The 19,884-nt window shown below is 39.1% G+C and overlaps 3 protein-coding genes across 3 annotated transcripts; all 3 read left to right on the forward strand.

Annotated features, from left to right (window-relative positions):
- Positions 1-8,711: 8,711 nt before the first annotated feature.
- LOC101473985 (protein amalgam-like) lies at positions 8,712-10,179 on the forward strand. The gene is made up of 5 exons (XM_004571007.3): positions 8,712-8,759; positions 8,871-9,569; positions 9,663-9,779; positions 9,860-9,900; positions 10,028-10,179. The coding sequence occupies exons 1-5, from the start codon at positions 8,717-8,719 to the stop codon at positions 10,151-10,153; spliced, it is 1,026 nt and encodes a 341-aa protein (XP_004571064.2). The 5' UTR covers positions 8,712-8,716; the 3' UTR covers positions 10,154-10,179.
- A 3,278-nt stretch (positions 10,180-13,457) lies between these two features.
- On the forward strand, positions 13,458-15,617 carry LOC101487443 (uncharacterized). Its single transcript, XM_004571041.3, has 5 exons — positions 13,458-13,512; positions 13,624-14,322; positions 14,418-14,543; positions 15,084-15,127; positions 15,418-15,617. Exons 1-5 carry the CDS (start codon positions 13,458-13,460, stop codon positions 15,535-15,537), a joined length of 1,044 nt encoding a protein of 347 aa, XP_004571098.2. The 3' UTR covers positions 15,538-15,617.
- A 1,662-nt stretch (positions 15,618-17,279) lies between these two features.
- LOC101473680 (uncharacterized) lies at positions 17,280-19,291 on the forward strand. Its single transcript, XM_076882741.1, has 5 exons — positions 17,280-17,334; positions 17,427-18,137; positions 18,239-18,355; positions 18,453-18,496; positions 19,172-19,291. The coding sequence occupies exons 1-5, from the start codon at positions 17,280-17,282 to the stop codon at positions 19,289-19,291; spliced, it is 1,047 nt and encodes a 348-aa protein (XP_076738856.1).
- The last annotated feature ends 593 nt before the right edge of the window (positions 19,292-19,884 follow it).

The following is a 19,884-nucleotide window of genomic DNA, read 5'->3' on the forward strand; positions in this document are numbered from 1 at the left end:
GTTAATTACTTGGTATGCAGTATGAAAAGAGATGGGAATCGAGAACCGGTTCTTGTAGAGAACTGGTTCCCAGTAGTCCAATTCCCCAGAATCCTTAGTCTGCCTGCATATCGATCCTGCTTCTTGGTTCTTACACTCTCAGATAATTTTACACAGTAACATGAAAGCAACTTATCGAGTAGCATAAAGAACATCTTTCTCCTGCGTGTAATTAAGTAATGTAATGCATTACTTTTTAAGTTTTGAGTAATGACCTCAGCAATGATCAAAACAAAGAGCGGAAATGCCTCCAGCATCCACAAACATTCGACCACTGAATGTAATGTTACTGATATGGATAAAGCTGTTAAATTAGTAAAAATGTTTTGACATTTTAAATCTGTGTACGCCTTCACATTTTCTGAAGCTATCCAGTGGCACAGATTGGTGTCTTTACTAGGCTGATTCCTGCCCCCGGGCCTTATGTTTGACACCCCTGCCTAAACGCAACACATGCAGGCCTTTATACAGTGACTGTTAGAAAAACAGAAAAAATACACACTCGCTGAATATGATCTCTGGGCGAGAATCACGTACGGATGTGGGTTTCCGTCATGTGCCACAGGAAACAGCTATTTTTATGTGAATCACTTTCAATTTTAGACCATCTGAGTGATTAAATTTGTTTTTGTTTTTTTTTAAGTTAAACTTTTTTTGGACTTCCTCTTTTACTTTTACTTTTTTTAAGTAGCACTCTACACATAAAGGATTAGAAAAAGAATGACAAAATTATCACAATTATCAGAGGATTATTAGGGGATCACATTTCTTCTCACTATGACTTTTTATCACTTTATAAGCATATTTGTGTGGTTATTTTGTTAGTTATTGACACTCATGTCTTGTTTATTGTGGGCTTTTTGTCTGATTTTAGTTACTCTGATTATGTTCCACATTTCCCTTCCAAAACCTCCTGTGATTGGCACTCGGTATGTTGGAGTGTCCTGTTCACCCTGTGCTCCCTGTTGATTCTTTGGCCCCAGTTACAAAGCCCTAAAGACATGTTTCAGTGTTTTGGAATCCTGTATGTAGTTGCTGGCAGTCACTGGGACCTCATTTTCTAAAGCACAGAGATCCAAATTTACAGTCTGCCAGTGACCTCATGATTGCCAGGAAGTATATGGTGCTGCACTTTAACCTACCTATGGTCACAAGCAGAAACAGTTGCTCTTAGTGTGCACAGTAGACGCTGACTTGGTTGCAAACACTTGCCAACTAGTTTCTTAATCAGTAGAGAAAGAGTGAAAAGTGTGCCACAAACTGAAAACTGAGAATGTTCACCTTCAAATCAAAAGGTTTGCCTTTCTACTGAAACCAACATGGTTCATAGGGTGAAACTTTCACTTTAAAGGTGAACATTCTACTTGTCTGGTTTCAGCTTGGTGGTAAGCTAGTGAGTCCTTTCAGACGTGTTGGTGTCTTACATAAAACCTCTGCCGACCGTTGCTGAAGCCTTAAGACTTTATTTTAAATCCTTTCTTGGGTTTGTTTTCCTCTTTCTCAGCTAGTCTGTCTGAGAGATTTGCGTTTAGGCCCCAACCCTTCTTCTCATGACAACAGGGACTCAGTTCCTGCATAGTGTGGAAAGAATTTTTAGACTTTCTTGGCTGGCAACAAGACTTCAGCCAGCGTTACCACAAACATTGGTGTCCAACAGGGTTGCCTCCTCAGCCCCAACCTCTGTACCCTGTTCACCCACGACTGTGTCGCCTCCAACAAAGATAACATCATACTGAAGTTTGCGGATGACACTGCAGTGATCGGGCGCATCACGGGACGGGACAAGGTGGCCTACAAGAGAGAGGTGGCCGGTCTGGGGTCATGGTGTGAGGACAACAACCTTAACCTCCACACTGATAAGACAAAGGAGATGATAGTGGACACGAGGAAGAAGAGGAGGCCTCACCAGCCGCTGTTTATCCGGGAGCGTGAAGTGGAAAGGGTGAGCAGCTTTTGATATCTGGGAATCCACATCAGTGAGGACCTCACCTGGACACTGAACACCACTCACTAGCTTACCACCAAGCTGAAACCAGACAAGTGAATTTCACCTTCAAAGTGAAAGTGTCACCCTATGAACCATGTTGGTTTCAGTAGAAAGGCAAACCTTTTGATTTGAAGGTGAACATCGGCTGTATTTCCTTAGCAGGCTGAGGCAATTTGGTATGTCGGCCAAGATCCTCTGCAGCTTCTACAGCTGCACTGTGGAGAGCACATTGACCAGCTGCATCACTTCATGATACAGCAGCACTACTGCTATGGACCGCAAACGCCTGCAGGGAGTGATAACAACTGTGGAGAAGATTATCAGGACTCCGCTGCCCTCTCTGCAGAGCAGAGGAGAGCTGCCTCCATCCTCAAAGAACCCACACACCCCCAACATAGGTTACACCTTCATAGACCAAGGTTCAGAAGTGTGAAATCTAGAACATCCCGACTCAACAACTCCTTCGTCCCCACTGCTATCAGACTCTACATCGGCATCTGCATACCACACTTGTCTTCACTTACCTATTTGTACTTTTTTAATTATTATTTTTAATTTTTTTATCCTTATTTTATCTATTTTTAAAAATTTTTTTAAATCTTTTTTATTTTTTCTTGTTCTTTTAACCCTTACCTAACTTTGCATTTGTGAATCTAAATCTATATATATGCTAAGATCAAAGCACAGCAATGCATAATAAAACATTAAAATTGTTAAACCATTAAAACTATATAAACTTTTTTTGCACAAAATGGTTAATTTATTAGTCCTTTATTTATCCAGGTAAAAATCTCACTGAGATTAAAAATCTCATTTCCAAGAGAGACCTGGCATCATGGCAACAAAAGTCACATAATAAATGTTAAAACAATGGATGGAAGTACAGATCAGTTTAAAGTTTACATATCAGATAGAAACTAATATGTAAACTGGGTGGACCCTGCAATTTAATATCAGTTACGCTTTAGACCAGCAGAGGGCAGTAGCCCACCATTATTATGCTTTGGTAAACTTGTGAAAAGATCAACATTTTGCTCAAGCGATCACACAACGCTTAGATGTGGCCGTGACCACTAGATAGCTAAGTGGTGAGATATATGTTATTTCAGGTAAGCTCACCACAAAGGCAAGATACTTGTCTCCACATATCAAAGACTGATGTTTGTGAGACGTGTCTTGTTCAAAACACAAAGCAATCCACCCACACAGTGAGGTGTTTAGATGTGTTGTTGTGGTTGACTGACATAAAAAGCTACTCGCTGCCCCCTTTGTTCAACCCCCCGAAACCCCACGATCATGACAACGTCTGATGTCTTAAAACAAACACTTTTCTTCTTTATTGTGTAAGAAAGGTAGCAAAGAAGCAGTGGAGCAATCTGCTGGAGCACAGTGCTACTTTTTTTCTGAAATTATGGAATTTCATAAGTGAGTAAGTCAGGAAGTTATGCTTTTAACCTGGTGCCATGATGAAATATGACTGTCATGACTTCATTTGACATCATGTTATTTATCCAGAAAGAACAAACAAACAAACAAACAAACAGAGGGTCGTAAGGAGTGGATGTTTGTTCAACTTTGGTCTTGTTTCCTATTGAGACGGATGTGTTTTTCAGCCGGCTGAGTAATAAGAAATGCAAAAACACATCTCGCTACTGAGTTCCCACTGTGGTCAACCTATCTAACAGCGAGTTTAAGCCCAGCGGTTTTTTCACCAGTCCCCCCACACAAACAACCCACCGCTCCTCCGTCCTGACAGGATGTCTATGTGGTTGTTTTTTTATGCTGTTTGTTTGTTCCAGTTGCTTCACAGTAACAGTTGTGACCTGTCACTTCTCCTTCTCACGTATGCTTTGACACTTATGTCTATTAATAAGTTCAAAACCTCCCCACAGTCAAGTCACAAAGAAAAAACAGTAGTGAAGTGATGCAGAGCTGAACCTGTTTGAATATATAGAGGAAGGAGGAGGAGCAATATGATAAGGTTTGTAGGGGCCTGGCTCTACTTTCTGTTCTCTGTTACCATGTTTTTTTTTATAATTATTTTAATTTATTTTGCAAAAAACATTTCATTTGGTTTTAAGTTGCTACCATATTCCTGTTTTTGATCCATTTTCACAAACTAATTTAAGCAAAATGCTTTAAGTGTGGGCCACTAAATGAGATATTTGCCCAGCAGTGCAGGCACGCATATGTACTGTGATAATGGAAATGCCCCCGAGTGACCTGAATTTACTTCTTGAAGCACAGTGGAAAAACATACATACTCCTCCCCATTGTGGTGTTCACAGTGTTTTTGACCTATTTGGAATATGGATTCAGTCTACATTCATAGTTTTTGATGGTTTTAAAACATTTTGGTAAATGATGAGTTAATATTGTTTTAGGAAACCACGATAGCTTCTAGCTTTCTCTGGGTCTACTGAAACTCTGCAAGTACTGCAAATATATGAACAAAAAACTACAAAATACGTTTGCTGACCAAGCCTCATGTACCTACGGTGCTTTCCCCTATATTCTGTTGTGTCATTAATACTTTTTAAAATCCGGTTTGACTGACGATGCTATATGATTTTTATATTCAAATGACCATCAGAATTCAAGGCTTTAAAAAAATACCAAATTGTTTCACAATAACTACCAAGTGGCAAGACATGCTTATACGAGGATTTCAACACAGCCAAAGTTTAAAGTCACGAAACAAAACAATCCATTACTGTTGTGTTTTTCTACTCTTCTATCTGTGTACAGCAAGTGAGAGTGACTGTGAGAGATTATTCTTTATATGGTCATCTCAGCCACACATCTCTGGCTGCAAGCGCAGAAGCACCACCTACATGCTGCTCAACAGGCTGCCAATCAGAAGAGTTTGTTTAAAGGGCGGGTACCCCTAAAGCGGGAGGAGCTAAAACAGCTTGTTTCTACCAGAGGATGAACTGAGGGTGGTCTCACCAAAGCTCAGTATTCAATAATTTTAAAGTATATTCACACAAAGCTACTTTAACACAGTCCCAATAAAAAATTGGAGCTTTTAAACTGCACATGTTCATCTATTTACATGCACTCTTTAAAACTGAAGGCAAAGAATAAGCATAATTACATCAGCTACACTTTGGTTTTTATGATTTGAACACGGAAGAGCCAAATACACAAAACATCCGCTCATTTCTTTTTTCTTACTGCATTGGCCGTCTAAACCTATAGCTTCAAAGAGCAACTTCTTAATATCTCTGTTTTAACCCTGCTCACTCTAAGTGAAAGGAATTGGAAAATACATAATAACATGTTTGCAGTTTATTTAAATAAAGTATGCTGCTTTGGATTTTTTGTGAACTGACTGGAAAAATAAAGACTTCATGGCCAGATGACCCAAGTGGAAAAATGTCATCTGGCCATGCTTTTTGGAGAAGTTCAACATGAGAACAGAAGACAATAAAATGACAACTGAGAGAAAGAAAAAGTCTTGTCCACCAAGCCAAAATTACCTAAACACCTTTTCTCTTCATTACCAGTGGTCCTTAAGTTGTCGCTTTTAACCTGCAACACGACTTCCTCTCAACTGTTCGTAAAAGAACGACAACAAAATGTTTCCATTGTAGCTCTGGCTTGTCAAAGAAGCCGTGAGCATTGCACAGCTTACTGTCACTTTGCACTACTCAGGAAGTGTGGGTTAAAGTGAGAAGACTGTTGGTCAGTAAAGCAGCATCTGTTCTGAGTCAACAGTCGTAGAAGTTTCACCGCAGCTTTCTTAAAACAGTACCTGACCACAAAGATCAAAAAGACTTATATGATTCACACGCAGTAGTCTACTTCTGCCTGGTGAAGTTCTAATGCAACTAAATGTGACAAGTGCGAAGCTGAAAGGAGCCAATGAAAATGCTACGTTAGCTAAAAGTATGAAAATGGATAAAAATACCTGACAACAGTCAAGATTGTTCCCTTTTCACCACCAAAAACATGTAAGTGCATGTAAGTGTGCATTGGAATCTTTTACCAGGGGCTCTAATCTGGCACCCTGAGTCATTTTTGTCAGAGTGAACCTTCAATGTACTCTTGCCAGTTACTGGTGAAATGTCTGGACTTCGCAGTCATGTGCATTTACGTTGACATCCAAAACATTTGTGGGAATGGACCAGAATATTTTGTCACCTTTTGAAAGTACATTGCCACTCATTACAAAACTGAAACAACCCAGAAAAAAGAAGAGAACAATGGTGTGTGTGTGTGTGTGTGTGGGCGGGTGGGTGAGTGGATGGATGGGTGGAGGGTTGAATAATGCACATTTCCTGCAATTTTCTATGAATTTCTAGTTCATTTTATTGCAGTGGCATGAAGTGAAATCAACATCTGTCAGCAAAAAAAAGAAAAAGAAAAGAAAAACACAGCAGCATCTGTCTCTCCTCCAGTTGTCACTGCCCTGTCCACCCACAGAGTGCGATCTTTGACCAAACATATGTGCACAGAACCTGTGAAACTACAGGAAATAAACAAGCGTTGCAAAAGCAATGTTACGTTAAACCTCGCTGTGTAATCAAACCAACCATCAGGTTGAGGTAGGGACTCAGCCCACTTAAGTTCTTCCACACCAAACTTCCCACAAAGTTGGGAGCATGAAATTGTCCAAAGTGTCTTGGTATGCTGAACCACCATGAGTTTCTTTCACTGGAACTAAGGGGCCAAGCCCAACTCCTGAAATACAACCCACACCATAATCCCCTTTCCACCAAGCTTTACACTTAGCACAGTACAGTTGGACAAGCGCTGTTCTCCTGGCAACCACCAAACCCAAACTCGCCCATTGGATTGCCAGACAGACAAGCATGAGAACACGGCTTCAGTGCTCTAGAGTCCAGTGCTGCATCGGACACTTTGAGTTTTGCTTTGTAATGTAAGTCTTGGATGAAGCTTGACCATGAAAACCCATTCCATGAAGCTCTCTATGCACAGTTCTTGAGCTAATCTGAAGGCCACGTGGAGCTTGGAGGTCTGTAGTGATTGACTCTACAGAGAGTTGGTGACATTTGCGCACTATGCGCCTACTCAACTCTGTGGTTTTATGTGACCTAACACTTCATTTATGAGTTGCTTTCATTCCCAACCAGTCCTGCTTTTTTAAAACACTTTACTGTAGCAAAGACATTTCATGACTGGTCTTGTTGCCGATATTCTATCACTGTACCATGCTGGAAATCTGAGAACGACCAGTTCTTTCATAAATGATTGTAGAAACATTTTGCATGTATAGGTTCTCGATTTTATACACCTGTAGCCATGGAAGTGATTGGAACACCTGAATTTAATGTTCTGAGTGGGTGAGGGAATACTTTCATCAATATAGTTTAGGAATACCTTTCTTTGTGTGGGCAGACAAGTCCAAGTCAAATCCAAGTGTTATGAAACAGGCATGTGGCTGACTAAGATCAGACCCAGATGTAGGTCTCAGCAGGCAGAATTAAACTCAAAGCTCAGCTTTATTAGCTGGCAACTGGCAGAAAACAAACAGGAAAAGAAAAACTGATAGAGCAGGGTAGGTACTAGCTGACAAGATGTAAACAAACATGTAGAGATGACAAACTTCAAGAGGACACAAAAGGACGAAACACAAAGAGATGACTACAGGAACAGGAAGAGATTAACACAGGAACCAAGATTAAATATTTATGAACTTGACAGAAAGAACAGGGAAAACCAGACAACCACAAAGACAGGGCACAGAGAGGCCAGACAGACACGGGGTCACAACTGGTGAGCTAAAAACAGTAACAAACATGGAGACAACACTGACTCACACAGGAGACGCTGATTACAAGTCACAGAGATGAAACTAGCACAAACTGGACACAAAAGGGAACTAACATAATGAGACAAGAAACCAAGAACTATAAATAAGAATATAACAAGAACTACGATGTAGCTAAAAAGTCCAGAACAAACTCAAAATGCTGAGTTGGAGACCCAGGAGCAACCTAAAAGTCATTTTTAATCACTTTTCAATTTGAAATACTTTCAGACAGCCTCAGATGGTTCCCAGGGGAACTGCAGTTTTTGTCACTTCCAAGTTAGCTTCATTTTTCAGGTTGTCCACAAATTATCGCCAAACACTCCAACCATTGTCAATCCGGAAAACATCTGTACACCAATTTCTTCACATATGACCATATAAATCTGAGATTTTTAAAATGTCTACAAGTACAGGAACAAATGTGAATTCCGCCCTTATGCTCATTAAGTGGATCACAGCATAGACAATTTTGCCATTAACCATAACATGTCAATATTCGCTTTAGATGGTTTAAACTTCTTGACCTGATTTCTGCGTTACTTTCTGTCTCCCCCCACTAACACTCCCTCTTAACCCACGTAACTGTTTAAACACACCTCCCCATACAAATTCATGCAACTATGAAAAATTGTGTTGTGACTTAAAAATACATCTATAGATCAGATATTAAAAAACACCCTAGATGTGTTGCAGAACAAATACAAACACAGCAACAATGATGTCACCAAAAAAGACTTGACCCCAATCACACCTCCAGTCACCTGATCAGTCTGATCTTTTGGAAAGAAACAAACTGTAGTTCTGAATTGAAAACCAACCATTGAGCTTAGCCAATCACGATCAGTCTTCGTCTCCTATAAGAGTTGGGTGCGTCCGTAAAGGCACACGATACATACTGCAGAGCTTCAGAGATGATGCCTCTTTGTGTTTTTCTTGCAATTCTCTATAAAATCTGTGAGTATTTTGCATTTTTTTCACAGTTTCTTTTTTCAAGGATGTAAATTCTAAAGAGACTGATGAGATGTTAAAGATATAATTAAAACAATTGTATGCACTTCTGTCCAGGTCAGGTGCTAGCTGCTCACAAGACCTCAAGTGTAATTCAGGAGAGTGGAATCAAGATTGCTAAAGTCGGGGAGAATGTAACAATAACATGCGTTTGTCAAGATGATGCTGTAACTTTCCTTTCTTGGTACCAGCAAAGCCTGGGTGGCAAACCTAACATCATATCAACTCGGATGAAGCACAGCCCAGAAGCTGATATCTATGCACAGTATAAAGACAGGTTTAAAGTCCTTGTAGAAGGTAAAAAAGAATATCTCAAAATCACAAACCTCAGCCTGTCAGATTCAGGGACGTATTACTGTGGGGTTTTAGTCTTTAACGCTATTGAATTTGGACAAGGAGTTTTCCTTCATGTCAAATCACCAGCGACCAGCATTGGATCTGCAATAGACCAGCCAACGTTGAAGCCGCTTCGCTTGGGGGACTCTTTGAACTTGACCTGTACAGTGGAAGCTGAACCATGTGCAGGAGAGCTGAACCTTTACTGGTTCAGGCATGGAGCTTCTCAGTCTACAGTCATGTATCCCAGCGAGGGACACGTGTGTGCAGACATCTCACAGGAAACACCTCACAGGAGAAATTGCACTTTAAATCTTGCAATAAAGTCAATGAGCTCTGCTGATGCTGGGATCTACTACTGTGCTTTGGCCTCCTGTGGAGAGATTATTTTTGGAAATGGAACAAAGGTTGAGATTGCAGGTAGGTGATACTGCAGGAGGGTGACTTCATACTACTGTTTCAAGCAATCTGTGAAACACCGACTGTGTAACATCTGTTTTGTGTGTGTGTTAGGTTCCCCTGTCTTAGTTTATCTCCTGAGCGCGGCATTAGGAGGTTCCTTTATTGTGCTCTTTGTCTTGGCTTTCATCATGTACAAGCTTAGGAAAAACCTGTGCTCTGTCTGCAAAGGTGAGGTCTCTGCCATCTCTAATGATAATAATCCTCTAACTATGTGACTAGCATGCTTATTTACTTTCTTTGATTAGCAGGAGCTGTTCCTCATCAAACCTGTACAGTCTCAGATGCAGTGGTAGGTGAAAAAGCCTATATAATCTGCTCACATGTTTTTAATAGAAGCAGATGCTATATTTATATTAGATATGATATGTTTCCAGTTATATTTTAACACAATCCCCCCATTTGTCCGTCACTAACAGAGCCAAGATGCAGACACCCTCCACTATGCAGCTCTGAGTCTGAAGAGGAGCAGTAAACAACATCGTCAAGAAGAAAACTTGGATAATATTTGTGTGTACTCTAGAGTAAAGAGCAGAAAAGTGTGAATGGATGCAAAGATACACACTGCCAAATGTAAAATCATGTAAAATAAAATATATTTTGTATGTACCAGCTGGATGACTAATGACTTTTGTGAGCTCAGCAAAATCACATAGCTCAGCATTGTTATACATAGACTATCAAACTGAACCCAAATGTAGTGTAGAGAAGCATATAACCCCCCCACGATCTATTAATACCTTCGTAAATGCAGGTCACAGCTACAGTAAGTTCTCACTGTTTACCTTTCACTTCTGTGGTCAAGGTGATGTGAGCGACAGAGTATAAGTTTCCACTGGTGGAAACACAAGTCCTACGAGAGCTTAAACACAGGAAGACCCGGCTGTTGCCCCCTGGCCACATAACCTCTCATGTTTGCAAGCCCACTCTCACAAGACCTGCTGTGTACGTGAAAAACTAAAAGCAATCGGCAATAAACTACGATTATGAAAAAAAGATTGAAGGAGATGGATTTCTTTTACATACCTTCAGCTTCAACTGTGTGAATGCATTTCTTGCTGCACAGGAAGCTGCTCCTTTGTAAAAACAGCAGTCATCCATAACCGCTGAACAGTTTCAGTTCCCTAAAAGTACAGAAGCTTGACCCAAAGCTTCACTTTTTAGGAAAGTCATTATAGTTTAAAGTTATCTGCTGCTTAGTTGTTTTTGTAAAATACATAAAATATTAAAAAATAAAACCCAGAGCCAGAGTTGTGGCCCTGCATTATTTGCAATGAACTGAGCATCCATTCATTAAAACAAAACAAAAACATGTTTTATGTTTCTAACATTTCAAACTAAATGGTGGGTAACAGTAGCATCTCGACCCAGTACAACAGTTTGCTCTCAGACTGCAGGCTTACTTTTTCAAATCAGTTCAGTTTTATTTATATAGTGCCAAATCACAACAACAGCCACATCAAGGCCCTTTATTGTAAGGTCTAAGCCTCTGCAATAATACAGACAAAACCCCAACGACAACCACCTTTGAACAAGCACTTAGTTGTTGCTAAGTGCTCAAACTTCCTTTTAATGAGAAGAAACCCGCAATAGAACCAGGCTCAGGGACAGCTAGTGATCTGCCGTGACCACTTGGGGCTGTTGGGACAGGCCTCTCATCTGTGGAACCAGCTCCCACTTTGGATTCAGGAGAGGGACAACCTCTCTACTTTAGGTTCTCAAGGTTAGGCTTAAAATGTTCCTTTTTGATAAAGTATATAGCTGGAACATGTAACCCTGAACTCTCCTTTAGTTACTCTAAAGTAGGCCTCGTCTGCTGGGGGCTTCCATTCATGCACCGAGCAACCTCCTTGTTACTGTGACAAGAATCCTCACAAATAGTATTTCCACATAAAGCAGCAACTTTCAATAGTTTAGAAAAAGAACAAAATAATGCAATTCTTCCATGGCCACTTCAAAAGTGAAGTCATTTCCATAGTCTCCTAATTTGAAATACCTAACTTCTGTCAGAGATATTATAGGTAATTGTTACCATAATTACAAATGATCTGTTTTTAAATGAGTAAGATGTTTGAATGTCATTTAGGCTCACTCACGCGGTAGATTGATAGGTGTGCTAGCCAATACCCGCTAATAGCTGTCTGCTAGGCCTCAGTTTTGTGAGCAAAGTGATGCTATTTTGTCTTATTTGTGTTACTAATTACAACGTTTCTTTGTTCTACTGGTTTATGCTAATTTATGAACCAAGCATGGTAATATAGTTTAGCCATATACAATCAGTTGTGATCACTTAAAAAACATCCATATTTTCAAACTGCTAACACTGAAAATATATAGTATACAGACTTGGAGGCAATGTGCCATAACATAATATGTTACTATGTCAAAAATGACACTTTTTGTTAACACAGTAATAGAATGTGATATATTATAATGCAGATTACTCTACTAAATTCAGAAATAGGAAGTTACAATAAGAATGATATGATTAGGTTTTTCAATTATCTGCACAATCAATAGATAGTAAGGGGGGAAAAAACATCAAACGTGTATTTTTCATCCTGCGTTTATGTGCAGGGAGACAGAAAAAGGTGGTCCAGTCTAACGTTTGAGGAGTGGTGATATTGATATTACTTTTATCTTTATTGCACAAAAGGACACGAGTTTCTACGTAAAGTGTACATTGCATCTAGAACAGAAACAGCCACCGGCATTACACTGGCTCTTTGCAAGTATCCGCACACACAGCGTGCTAACACAAAGCTAACAAAGAACCCAGAGTGAATGTATGTCAACGCCAGCCCAGGAGCCAGAGCCCGATCTTCAAAGAGTAAAAAATCAATGCAGTCATCAACAGAGTTGTCTCACTGTAGCTTCTATTTCTGCACGTTCCTGCAGTTTAATGACAGACACAGTTGCTATGAAGCATCTTTGTGTTGTTGTTTGTATTTTAAAAGACTGGACATGCGCATGACAGAGATTTGTGTCAGTCAGCTATGTGACAGTGTATTTCTGGTAGTACAGTGGGTGACATCACAGTGGTTATATGCATATATAGTCTATGTTAAAAATACCACATGAAACATTTCTGTTATGCTTTCTCTTCCTTTTCTACATGTTGAACCATATGGTTTTAATTAAAAACAAAACACCTCTACCATGATTAAATAGATCTCCTTATGCTGTTTTGTTTGCATGACATTGCATAACGACACAAGCTGTACAAATTAAAGCACTAAATCTCTCAGTTTTTATCCATATGAACACTGAAAAAAATCACAAAAAAAACACCAATCTAAACATTATACAATATGACCAAAGATACGTTTATTGTAAAGTCTGTGAAGGCTCCGTCTGCAAGTTTATTCTTGTTCATAAACATTACGGTGACAAACTCAAGAGGTGAGACCTGGCTACCAAACATGCATAATAGATTCAGACCTTCAAAGAATGCTAATGTTAACTAGCCAATGCTAATGGTGAACATTTACATATGCTGCAGGTTGCAAAGCACCTTTGCTGGTAGAATAACATTAATTGAGTGATGAGTAAATTATTCAGTAGTACTCATGTGATTGGTCACATGTACAGGCAGAGCCTGCCATAATGTAAACTGGATGTGCATTTTCTTCAGTAAATCTGCATAACTTGCTCTTTGAAGTAAAGTTTTTCAAATCTGCTTTGATTACCTCCTTTCTAGATCGTCTCATAGACCTAAATGAACCCTACAGGGGGCACTGAGCATGTGATCTTTCAGTCATTCTGAGTGACCAATCAAAAACAGTCTTGTCTCTGATAAGTAGAGAACGTAAAGACCTTCTCTCAATGATCCACAGCAATTTGAACAAAATGACACCCTCGCTGTTATCCTTCTATGTGACATATCTACTCTCAGGATCAATAGGTAAGTTGCAACTTAAATAATTTTGTTGACAGCTACACAATGTCTCTCATACATTCCAATACTTATCCAGTTATTATATTAAGTTCACTGTGTATTTTCTTTTATTTTCAGTTCATTTGGCAGCTCTGAAGCTATCACCATCATTCAATATCACATTTGTTAAAGCTGGTCAGGATTTAACTTTAAACTGTTCATTCAATCAAACTACTGTTGCAGTGATGTTTTACTGGTATAAGCAACCTCTGGGACAGAAACCACAGCTGGTGTCGAAATTCTATAAGCATGACAAAGATGGCACTTTCACTGATGAATTTAAGAATGAGTCTCGCTTTGAACTGGAAACTATGAACTATAAAAACAACTTGAAGATCTCAAAAGCACAAATGTCAGACTCTGCTGCTTACTACTGCATAAGTGGCTATTCATATGTGTATGAATTTTTGGAGGGGATTATCATCCAAGTGAAGGATTCAGATTTGGTTTTCCAAGCTTCAGTTCACCAATCAACACCTGAGACCATCCAGTCTGGAGGCTCTGTGATGCTGAACTGTACAGTGCACGCTGGAACCTGTAGTGAAAAACACAGTGTTTACTGGTTCAAAAACTCTGAAGAATCTCACCCTGGACTCATCTACACCCACGGAGGCAGAAATGATCAATGTGAGAGGAATCGCAGCTCACAGACCCAAACCTGTGTGTACAACCTACGAATGGAGAGTCTCAATCGGTCTCATGCTGGGACCTACTACTGTGCCGTGGCTTCATGTGGACATATACTGTTTGGAAATGGGGCCAAGCTGAACATTGAGGGTAGCTACCGCTCCTGCCTCTTTTGTTAAACAGTAACAATAGTTTCTAATCAAATATGATGTATGTGGTGTCTTTTAATGTCTGGTTCTCTACAGAAGAGGGGGAATCTTTTATCTATGTGTACGCCTTGAGCGGAGCTTTGGCGTTCAACTCAAGTCTGTTGGTTTTCCTGGCTTATGCAGCCTATACCTTGTACAAGAGAAAAAACTGCAAATGCACAGGTGGGTTAACTGACTTCTTTACATTTAACTGAATGTGATAACAAGGAAGAAAGACATTAATAAGTTGTTAAGTAGTCATAATGCTCATTGTTACATTAACTGAAGACATCAACTGGTGTTTCTTCAGCACACTTGGTTGAAATTTTTGGTCGACTCGCTTAAAGTCCAGATAATGTGTACAACAAGTACATTTCTTTCTTTCATTTTTCTTTTTAACAAAGTCATTTCATAAATATGTTTACTACATAAATGCAATTTGTACTTTGTCTTACTGTCAATTGCAAAGATGTAAAAAAAAAATCTTAAATGTAGTTATTTATTTATTTTGTTTACTGGAATGAAATGAATTAGCTCAGGACATACCTAATTTATTATTAAGTCATCGGTGGTTTACTGAAACAATCTTAGTGCTTCAGTTGTTCAGTATATTAAAGTGTCCTCTGCAATTCTGTGTTGACTACATATGGAGAGTCATTTTGTCGTGACTGCGCCAACTGAGTTAAAAGAATGATCATTTTTTTCTTTCTTTTTTATAAACAGACCCTCGCGCGGAGTCTTCAGGGACCTCGGATCCAAATGGAGACGTAAGGTTTTGTGTAATGTTCTAATTTTTAAAAAAATATCAGTGAATAAATTAACTGTTTTTCGAGACCTTACAATGGAAGGAAAAAAACACAGAATGAAGAGCACCTTAACAATTCGATGCATTGCAGTATTACATATTCTTGCGAAGGTCTCAATGTCCAGTTTTCACTTGGAGTTCTGTTGTTTTGAAATTAATTTTATTATAAGTGAGGTTTTCTTTTAATGTGCCATCCAGTGGTTATGCTCGCTGGTTCAAGGGTAACATTTTTCTTTCTTTTTTTCTAAACAGGCATCTCAAGATGCAGACCATCTCCATTATGCTGCTTTGAAGGTAAACAAGGCCACCAGATCAAGAAGGCAGCAAGAGGACACCCTTAGCCAATGTGTTTATTCTAGTGTGAAGCAATAAAGTTGGACATGTTTTCTTTGTAGTCTCTGTGAGAAAAATTACACATTTTTTGCTTTTTTGTTTGTGTGGTTTTCTCCTCCTAAACTAAATGTAAATCTGTGCCTTACAAAATAAACAGACATGTTTGCTTAACTGCAGCTGAGCCAGGTTCTTTTGTCAAAGGTGTGATATTTCCATTGTCGCTGTACTTACATTGCATTCACGATGTACAGCAAGCGACATACACACAGTTGTGTGTATGCACACAATGCACCTTTGTGTTGCAGAGCTTAAGATCTGAACAGCCCTCTATATTTCACAAAGCCTGCGCATAATTAGCACTTCACCCTCTAGTTCAACACACATTATTTGATTCTAGATCTATTTTTGAATGAAACACTCTCATTAACACAATCTGAGTCAGGAGGAAACAACCGGCATGGCACTGCAGATGTGACGCATACAACACAGTCTTCTTCCAGGTGTGGTAGGTTGCTCACACAAAGCGGCAACCATTTCACAACAACAAATCCCGCCTTATTGCAAAGTCTAAAATGATTATGTGACATACACAAATCTTCCAGATTATCTGCCCTAAATGTATCGATGGCATCTGAAAGCCTTTGCAGGTTGTTTACTCTAAATGTGTCGTCTGCGCACAGCAGAGCTGAGGGAGTCTTTTTTCAGCGTCTGTGTGGTTGATAGGCAAAAACATAGCTGTCAGTATACTTCAGCCATGCACTCCTGTAGGACCCTTTGCGCTCTTTGTGGTCTCAAACAGGAAGTCTCTGCATTGTTTTTGTACATTGCAGCCACACAGTTTAACTCGGCTTACCAATTACTCTTTTAGGTAGTTAAAAAAAGACAACAATCTGGTAATTACAATAGTTTGTTTGCAGTTTCCCTGATGAGCAAGTGCCCTGTACTAATAAAATAGCTAATATTATTAATAGTCATTTTAATAGCTAACATTTGTGCATACTGCACACTCTGTGCATGTATAATATAAGTAAACATTACCACCAACTGCAAATATCAGCTATTTAGAGATTAGCCTGAGCTTCTTTTAATGACTCCCAGCAAATCTATTTGTGCTCCGCCCCATATATCAGCTCTTAAACATGAGTCCTTCATATATGAAGCAGTGAATACCCCTGTAAAATTTGCATAATGTAAAAAATATATATTTTATATATTTACTAATGTTATCTTGACATAACGGTTTTCATATTCATATTACCATATTCTTCTAGGACTCATTGGTTACCTCTTCAGGTTTTCTGTCTGTGTTAGCGCTGGCACTTGTGCAGAGTATTAAAAGAAAGTGTTGCCCACAATTAGCTAACATAGACACACCCAGCTGTGGCTAATACATTTAATATAAAATCAGATTTTTCTTTATGGACCAAGACTTTTTTTGTTACTGGAGAAGATAATGCAGGGGTATAATTATGCAGAGGTGCAATACATGAAAATAGTTAACGTACCATTCATTGTTACAGTTTGTCATTTTCTGATATGTTGTGATCAAAAACAGCAATTTACAGAACATCAAGTAATGAAAGTAACAATAGTTAAAGCAATGTCATAGTGTACCTGATTACATTTAAGTTGAAATTAAAGGGACAGAAATCGGTGTGGAACATCACAAGTCTTGATGCTCCTAGGCGTTACTTCTCGTTAGCCAATCAAATGCAGTCCACTCAGAGGAATAAAGAGCTTGGTGAGAGTCAGTACATTCAACAGGATACGATGTGGACACGATGATGCCTTTAAAGTTTGCTTTGTGTCTAACATGCCTGGGACTGGGTAGTGTAGGTAAGTTGTCTCTTCTAAATACAGCTGTATAGAACGCATATATATACTGATATACACAATCTTTTAAAATCAGTGTTTTTTTTCCTCTTCAGCTCAGAAGACTAACCTGAAATCCTCAGTTTATGTGCGTCAAGAAAGTGGTTTTGTGTCGCCTAGCATTGGTGACAAAGTGACTTTGCAATGTTTCTACGAAGAAGACGCAGTGATGTTTTACTGGTATAAACAATCTCTGGGACAGAATCCAAAGCTTGTGTCTAAATTTTATAAACATGAAAAAAATGGCACGTTTTACAGTGAGTTTGAAAACAATTCTCGTTTCTCACTAGACACTGGAAATGGTAACAATCACTTGATCATTTCAGATCTACAGATTTCAGACTCAGCTACTTATTACTGCATTGGTATCTATGCATACGATTTTGAATTTTCTGAAGGTGTTACTGTCAGTGTAGAGGGTTCAGGGATAAACATCCAAACTTTGCTCCATCAGTCTGAGACGATGGTTCCATCTGAAACCATTGAGCCTGGAGGCTCTGCTCTGAACTGTATTATACACAAACATACCTATGATGGAGGCCACAGAGTTTACTGGTTCCAGGATTCTGTCGAATCTCATCCTGGACTCATTTATGCCAACGGAGTCAGGAGTGATGAGTATGAGAAGAGGCCTACGACACAAACACACACCTGCTTCTACAACTTACCCATGAAAAGTCCTAATCTCTCTGATGCTTCGAGCTACTGTGCTGTTGCCTCATGTGGACACATACTGTTTGGAGACCGGGAAGAGCTCCACTTAGAGCGTAAGTAGCAATACAAAATCCGTTTCATATTTGCATGACTGAGACTGTTTTACACACAAAGCATGTTCAAAAATGTTTGCTTTACTCATCTTAACTTGCAGATGAGCACTCTGTTGTCTTGGTGTATTTCCTGAGTGGAGCGTTGATATTTACCATTATCCTGCTGCTTATGCTGTCATATGCAGCACTGAGAATTAATATCAAAATGAAACGCCAAAGTTCAGGTAGGCTGTGGTTACTTTTCACCCATGTTTAGGTAGCATATACAGTCATAAAGACTTAAAAAGCAACTTTGTCTCCAACCTTCATAACCAGACTCTCAAGCAAGATCTGCAAATGCCTCAACTCCAAATACAGAAGTGAGTACTAATCTGCCAGTCTAACTGTATGTAGATAGACAGAAGTAGGGTACACCAGTTTTCTAGTTTGTGATGTTGCAATCTTTGCATTTCTACTATCTTAAGCAACAGAAAATTATGTTTGGACCTATGTTTACTAAAAATAATCTTTAAAAACAAATAAGAGGAAACATTGGTAGATACAGTTATGGCTTCCATCAACATAATGACCAACCATTGGAAGTTATCAAGTTTGACAAAGTGGAAGATATCAGTAATACTGTATATGGACAAAAGTACTGGGCCATCTAAACATTAGAACCAGAAGAGTTGCTCGGCTATAACAAAACATGCCATGAAGCTCCCAGTGCAGTTTTTGTGTTGATGTAAATACCAGAGGAGGTTTGAAACTCTGCAGTTATTAGGTCAGCAGAGAGTTGGCAACTTTGACACATTTCTGTGGTACAAGGAGACGTGAGACACAATATAAATGTATACATATTGCAAATGAAGTCTGGTATGAACTGTGAGATTCCCACCATCAACTGCACCTGCCTGCTACTGAATGCAAAGCAGAGCATTTGATGATGCATTTATTATTCCAGGTGTGTAGATGTCCTTAGCAATGTGCCATTATGTTGTAGTGGCAATAAAGATTAATAAAGTACTAATTTTAAATTCTTATGTTATTATCAGGGTAACCAAGATTCAGACAACCTCCATTATGCTGCTTTGAGGGACCACAAGGTCAACCGATCCAAGAGACAAAGAGACAACACAAACACCGAATGTGTGTACTCCAGTGTCAAACAGTAAACCTGGAATTTCATTTGTAGCCATGTTGTCCTGTAAGAAGAACTGTGTCTTTAAAGCATTTGTTTTTTGTTTGTTTTTTCGATTTGTTGATTGTTGAAGCATTGTTGTAATATATTGTGTATGGTAAGAAGAGAACTACAAGCCAGAGATAAAGAAAGGTAAAAGAGAAAGATTGCTACATAAAAGCCAGTAGAACTGTGAGGAACATAAGCTAGCAAGCTCATATTACAAATATTACAAACTCAGTAATGCAAAAGGATCATAAACAGAACGTCTCTGCAGTCTCTAAGTGTGGCCTTCAGAGATGAGACTGCACGCACAGAAACAGCAGGCCTGTGCCTTCTCATAGCAGTGTTGTGGTAAGCAGGCACTTAACTTCTAAATATGCAGTTACGCTGAACATGACAGGAAACAATTTATCAGTGATAATCTTCTGATAATTTAAGACATGTCATACATCTTTCACAACTGCATTTGCAGAATGTTGTTCCATTTGGTGTTGTTTGCACACCTGAAACCAGAGAAGTGAGACTCTGTATGTAGCTTCTGTGTGGTCAACAGTCAAATGACTGACTTTCAAAGTACTTTGAAGA

This window comes from Maylandia zebra, linkage group LG3 (genome assembly GCF_041146795.1).
Source record: "Maylandia zebra isolate NMK-2024a linkage group LG3, Mzebra_GT3a, whole genome shotgun sequence".
In the NCBI taxonomy this organism is placed as follows: Eukaryota; Metazoa; Chordata; class Actinopteri; order Cichliformes; family Cichlidae; genus Maylandia; species Maylandia zebra.

Bases quoted from the DNA above. Each gene is read 5' to 3' on its own strand.
- LOC101473680 (XM_076882741.1), top strand. From the start codon at position 17,280: ATGATGCCTTTAAAGTTTGCTTTGTGTCTAACATGCCTGGGACTGGGT. The intron at 17,335-17,426 runs GTAAGTTGTCTC...TTTCCTCTTCAG, and splicing joins CCTGGGACTGGGTAGTGTAG to CTCAGAAGACTAACCTGAAA. The intron at 18,497-19,171 runs GTGAGTACTAAT...TGTTATTATCAG, and splicing joins CCTCAACTCCAAATACAGAA to GGTAACCAAGATTCAGACAA.
- LOC101487443 (XM_004571041.3), top strand. From the start codon at position 13,458: ATGACACCCTCGCTGTTATCCTTCTATGTGACATATCTACTCTCAGGA. The intron at 14,323-14,417 runs GTAGCTACCGCT...GGTTCTCTACAG, and splicing joins GGCCAAGCTGAACATTGAGG to AAGAGGGGGAATCTTTTATC. The intron at 14,544-15,083 runs GTGGGTTAACTG...TTTTATAAACAG, and splicing joins AAAAAACTGCAAATGCACAG to ACCCTCGCGCGGAGTCTTCA.
- LOC101473985 (XM_004571007.3), top strand. From the start codon at position 8,717: ATGATGCCTCTTTGTGTTTTTCTTGCAATTCTCTATAAAATCT. The intron at 9,780-9,859 runs GTGAGGTCTCTG...TTTGATTAGCAG, and splicing joins CCTGTGCTCTGTCTGCAAAG to GAGCTGTTCCTCATCAAACC. The intron at 9,901-10,027 runs GTAGGTGAAAAA...CGTCACTAACAG, and splicing joins GTACAGTCTCAGATGCAGTG to AGCCAAGATGCAGACACCCT.